Source organism: Limulus polyphemus, unplaced genomic scaffold (assembly GCF_000517525.1).
Source record: "Limulus polyphemus unplaced genomic scaffold, Limulus_polyphemus-2.1.2 Scaffold243, whole genome shotgun sequence".
NCBI classification, from domain to species: domain Eukaryota; kingdom Metazoa; phylum Arthropoda; class Merostomata; order Xiphosura; family Limulidae; genus Limulus; species Limulus polyphemus.
The window spans coordinates 68,233-73,963 of NW_013665853.1; the positions used below are offsets into that span (position 1 = coordinate 68,233).

The following is a 5,731-nucleotide window of genomic DNA, read 5'->3' on the forward strand; positions in this document are numbered from 1 at the left end:
CGAGCATGTTTGGTGGGATGGGGATGCGAACCCGCGACCCGCAGATTGCGAGTCGAGCGTCCTAACCACCTGGCCATGCACAGTACTAGAATCTACTTTTCTTTTATAAAGTATTTCATGACATGAAATACAAATTTGCGCTCACTTCCACAAAAACAGACTTCCATTCCACTAGTTGATTTCTCGAAACCCATTCTCTTGGTTGTGGTAGATAGTAAAGAGTAATGATATGAATTGTCTTGTTAATTCATTCATGCGCATCACTAATTAGACGTAATAATCCATAACATCATTCCTTTAATCCACTTTTTCATTCTAAAATAATTAAATATAAGAATTAAAGTCAAATATATTTACTACTTTACAGAATTTAATATTTGACACATAAATTACAATTCTGTAAAAATCAGCCAGAATATGTTGTTGTTTTTTTTTAGAATATTATTGTTTATTACTGTTTGTGAAATTTTAATTTTTCACGCGCTTCTTTAGACTAAACTTTCTCCTGTTAACAAAACTTTGGGTTAAATAAATTCAGTTTGCATAAGTTTAACTGAGCATGAATTACAACTTTTCATTTGTATTTTTCAGAGTACAACAATCTTCCATCTGGGTGCATAATTTGTGCGTGGTGTCAGAAAGTGGGAATGAAGCTTTTTACTTTGAAAACAACCAATGGCAGTAAAGCATTTTGTAGCGAACTTTGCTTTACTCAATGTCGAAGAGCATCTTTTAAAAAGAACAAAGTCTGTGATTGGTGTAAACATGTGCGGCACACTGTTAACTACGTCGACTTTCAGGATGGAGAACAACAGCTTCAATTCTGTAGTGACAAGTGCTTGAACCAGTACAGAATGAATATATTTTGCAAAGAGACCCAAGCTCATCTCCAAATGCATCCACATTTGAAAGAAGCAGCGTGTAAAATATCAGCTAGTGGCTCAATGAACTTGATTACTCCTGAGCTCTGGCTTCAAGACTGCAAAACACCAGGTTTCACAAATGGCCATGGTCCCAAGAGCTCAGAGACAATGGAGGATCGAGATACTCCACCAGTAGACAGAAATAAGAGGACGACGTCTTCCACTCCATTATCCCTCAACGCTTCGGGAAACTCCTCTTTCCGAGAGAATGAAATACCAACTCGGCAGTCTTCCAAAGGGAAAGAACAAGATAAACCACGTCGTTCTACTCGCAACTCAACAAAACATTATTCTGAAACAACACTCACACCACCTCATCGTCACACAGTACGCTCCCCAAGCATCACACCTCATAGCCCACCCAATGTGGGTCTTCACAGCAGCTTGTTGAACGGTCCCTGTTCGACAATCAATTCCCACCAATCTCACGCTCCTTCAAATGTGCCTCCTCCTTTTCCCTTTGGTCCTGATCACATGCGACCTCAAATGATTTCTCCTAGCATGTATCCGTCACCTCTAAACCTAATGGCTCAGCAACAAATGGAAGCATTGTTCCGAATGCAGCATGGATTAGGGATCAGACCGAGTCTCGCGCCACTTCCTGTTCCTCCGAGTTTAATGCCACCCATTCCCCCTTTGTCACAAACTAGTGTGCCCTGCTCATTTCCGAGCCCTCAACCTCACCTACTTCCTCACACTCAAACACACAGCTCCTCGTCATCCTCTCTCTTTCCTCCCGTGACGATGATGGTTCCTTGTCCTATTCCTTTTCCTATTCCTATTCCTATCCCCATTTTTCTTCCTCTTTCACCTAAACTTTGGGAAAAAGCTAAATCTCAGTTTTCAAGCGGAGAAAATGAGTCTCAACCCCAAACATCTTTGACAGAAAGTTTGGGAAATCTTCCAAGCAACAAGAACAATAAGACCAGAAAGACATCTGAAGTTTCTTCTACCAAAAGAGTTGATTCTGTGATAACAAAACTGGTATCTGAGCAGCGGATTCCTTACTCGAGCTCGCACTCAAACACTCTACGACTAAGTCCAGGAGGAATAGATAATACCTCTCATTTTTCAAGCAGAATTACCCAGTCAGTTGGTCAAGGAGAAAAATCGTTCGATGAATCCACCACCAGATGCCGTCTTCTGGAAACAGTAAGTACTGACGATGATAATTTTACATCAGAGGACAGCGAATTAGGCGCTTTGGGCACTTCTGGCTTAGACGCCAGTCCTGTTTATTCATATTCCTTTTCTAACGTCGCTCTTAGAGACGAAGGCGACAGGTTGAATGTGGATCAATCTGCAAATTGTTATAACTCAGTGGTTAAACCAGTCTCTCTTAGACAAAAGCGGCCGTCTCCAGAATCTGTGAACTCAACTTCCACGTACAAAAGAAAGTGTATACAAGAAAATTCACCAAAATAAAACTAGCATAGAATATTGGTGTTATCTCATAATTAAAAGACCCCGAATAATTTTATGATTGCTTCAAAATTTCTCTTTACTCTGTTCCTTTTAATCATTTCAGACAAGATCCAAACACTCCAGCCTTTATCAGGCAGTAGTTACTCAATTGTCCGTCCGATGGTTCTAATCATTCAATGTTATGAAGTTCAAGCTACTCAGACAGAATAAAAGGAAAATCACTCAGAACAGAATAACAAAGAGATTTGTTGATTTCATTTATCATATTGAGAAGGGGTAGGTAAAATATTATTAAATTTACCATTTTAGAAAGCAAAAAACAAAAACATAAACCATGAGCAATTAAACTGTTGTCCCTATTTTGTGAGTTTCCCAAGAGTTTGAATACTTCATCAATCTTTTGTTTTCGATTGTTTGTTTTATGCGCTGTCTCAGCTTTATCTTGGTATTGCTTGCTTATAAGGAAAAGCGAAAAAATGACCTATATAAATATGGCATTTAATCAAACTGCATCAAGTTAAGGTTTTGCTGTTCTTTTCAAAATTGTAATATGGATATGCAACTAATCCGCATTTTTATGTAGCTTGTATAACGCCGAATCGAAGCATGAAGGTGTGATCAAACAAGGCTGTGTCCACTTCATTCAGACTAAGTATAATTAATATGGTCTGAATAAACTATCTTGCTGTAGTATAATAGGGTAAGGTTGAGAACGAAGTGTTAAAAAAAACTGTTAGTAGTTTTGTTTTGATATATCATTTCTTGTACCTTGCAATTGACGCTCTCTTAATTAAAAAAAAAACCTGGTGATTTTTTTGTAGCGATTCAAGTGTTTTCTAGCCTTAAATTTTGTATTATTCAAAGATTTTATCGTTATTATATCAACAAAATATTTAACTGTTTCACCTATATTTCAATCATTACATTTTGACTGAGCCGTGTAGTCCGCTCTTAATTAGCTTTAATATTTGAACATTTTCTTTCTAAAAACACCTGACAACCAGTTCTCAACCTTGTGAAATTAAAAGCACGTATTAAGACTAGTGAAAATTTACAAATTGTACATTATTAGTTTTTATGAAAATAACCCATAGTGTGCAATTCAATTTACTTTTATTTTGAAGGGAAATATTTTGGGCATGACATTGTTTACTGTCCGCTGAAGGAATGACCTTTGTTCCGACATTGTCATTTTTCCGGTTTTGGAAAATTTTTATGTAAATAAGTATATTTTAATCTGTACAGACTTTCGTGCTTTTCTTTGTGTAATATATGGTTATAAAGGTTCCATTTAAAAATATTTCGGAGCTTTTTAGACTAAATTTTTTGCTTCTGTTTAGTAGTGAGCTGTTTAATATATATATATATATATATATATATATATATATATATAATGCTAAAGACATTATATAAGATCTTTCTCATCTCGAACAGATTTGTAAATAAGCTAAAAGCAGGCAAACTTGAGCTCATTTTAAGAGCACAACTGTCTGAAAAATGTAAGCTTCGTCACAAAACTATATATACGGTTGTGAATGTACATTTAAATGTGTCAGAAAAACTCTTGTTTCTCTCCTCGATCTTTGGGAAATAAAGTAAATTTTACAATCATTTAAATCATTCGTTGTTTGATAATAAAAACATTTTTCAAGTAATAAAATATCGTACGGCAAACTGTTTTTTTAAACACGCCATTTTTTTCAGTTAATGATTTTTTTCTATGCTAATAAACAGGAGCTATTTTTGAAAAAAGAAACTACTGAAACTTATACTGAATCAGTAGTTTTGAACATCTAATGATTTTCAAACATTTTTCCTTACCTGAGAATTACACAAATTATTCGATGGCTATCTGCGCTAGCTGTCCCTAATTTTAGAAGCGATAAACTAGCGAGAGTGCAGTTAGTAAACACAAATAAGTGTTGGGCTACCCCTTACCAACGAAAAATTGAATTGACCAGAACATTACAACGCCTCCACGACTGAAAGAGCGAGCACATTCGATGCCTGGATTCGAGCTCGCAGATTGCGAGTCGAGCGCCCTAGCAAGCAGGCCATGCCAGGCCACTTGAATATAGTATTTATGATGCACTGTTTGATGCTATATTTATTATTAATAAGATACCCACATTCAATTTATTTTATATTAATTTCACATTATCGTGTACATCATATTTATCACAATTGAAATATTGTCGTTCAAATATATTATGGCTCCAGTATATCTAATTAATAAAAAATAAAATACATGCAGATATCGAATTAATAATAATAATAATAATAGGTATAGAATTAAAGAAAATGTTACATCATAAGAAGAATATCCAACAATTTAATTGATTAAGAGATTAATAATCTCGTGCATTCTTTGAATTTAGGCACATTCCTGTTTTGGTGCGACCTATTTTATACTTTACAGACCTTTCAAATTGTAACTTTCGACAAAAAATTTACATAATTTTTACAGTAATTAAGCTTCAGAATTTTGAGTAACTAAGAAAGTAATTTTATGAACCTCGAATGATCTCGTTTTATTAATCTTGTGATCCGTTTAGTTTCCTGGCCCGGCATGGCCAGGTGGTTAGGGCACTCAATCTACGGGTCGCGGAGTTCGAATCAAACATGCTTGCCCTTTCAACTGAACTATAGACTTTTGGGTACTATAGCTAAATATATAACTTATTGTAAATGTGTCTTATGGTTTAATTTCTCAAGATGTGACAACTGAACTATAGACTTTTGTGCACCATAGCTAAGTATATAACTTATTGTAAATGTGTCTTATATAACATTTATTGTTATGTTTAATTTCTCAAGATGTGACACAACTGAACTATAGACTTTTGTGCACCACAGCTAAGTATGTAACTTATTGTAAATGTGTGTCTTGTATAACATTTATTGTTGTTTAATTTCTCAAGATGTGACAACTGAACTATAGACTTTAGTGCACCATAGCTAAGTATATAACTTATTGTAAATGTGTCTTGTATAACATTTATTGTTCTTTAATTTCTCAAGATGTGACAACTGAACTATAGACTTTAGTGCACCATAGTTAAGTATATAACTTATTGTAAATGTGTCTTGTATAACATTTATTGTTGTTTAATTTCTCAAGATGTGGCACAACTGAACTATAGACTTTTGTGCACCACAGCTAAGTATATAACTTATTGTAAATGTGTGTCTTGTATAACATTTATTGTTGTTTAATCTCTCAAGATGTGACACAACTGAACTATAGACTTTAGTGCACCATAGCTAAGTATATAACTTATTGTAAATGTGTCTTGTATAACATTTATTGTTGTTTAATTTCTCAAGATGTGACACAACTGAACTATAGACTTTAGTGCACCATAGCTAAGTATATAACTTAT

At 34.7% G+C, this 5,731-nt stretch overlaps 1 protein-coding gene across 4 annotated transcripts in view; it reads left to right on the forward strand.

The window, feature by feature from the left end:
* LOC106478716 (yrdC domain-containing protein, mitochondrial-like) overlaps positions 1–5,731 on the forward strand; it is an 89,263-nt gene that overhangs the window by 44,750 nt on the left and 38,782 nt on the right. For 3 of the 4 annotated variants that reach the window (XM_022382367.1, XM_013939270.2, XM_022382368.1), the window contains exon 3: positions 592–3,959. The exons of the other annotated variant lie outside the window; for it this stretch is intronic. In XM_022382367.1, the coding sequence (XP_022238075.1) occupies positions 592–2,348 (1,757 nt within the window). In that variant the 3' untranslated portion in view covers positions 2,349–3,959. Of the gene's footprint in view, positions 1–591; positions 3,960–5,731 lie in introns of those variants that run through there. 4 annotated transcript variants of the gene reach the window in all.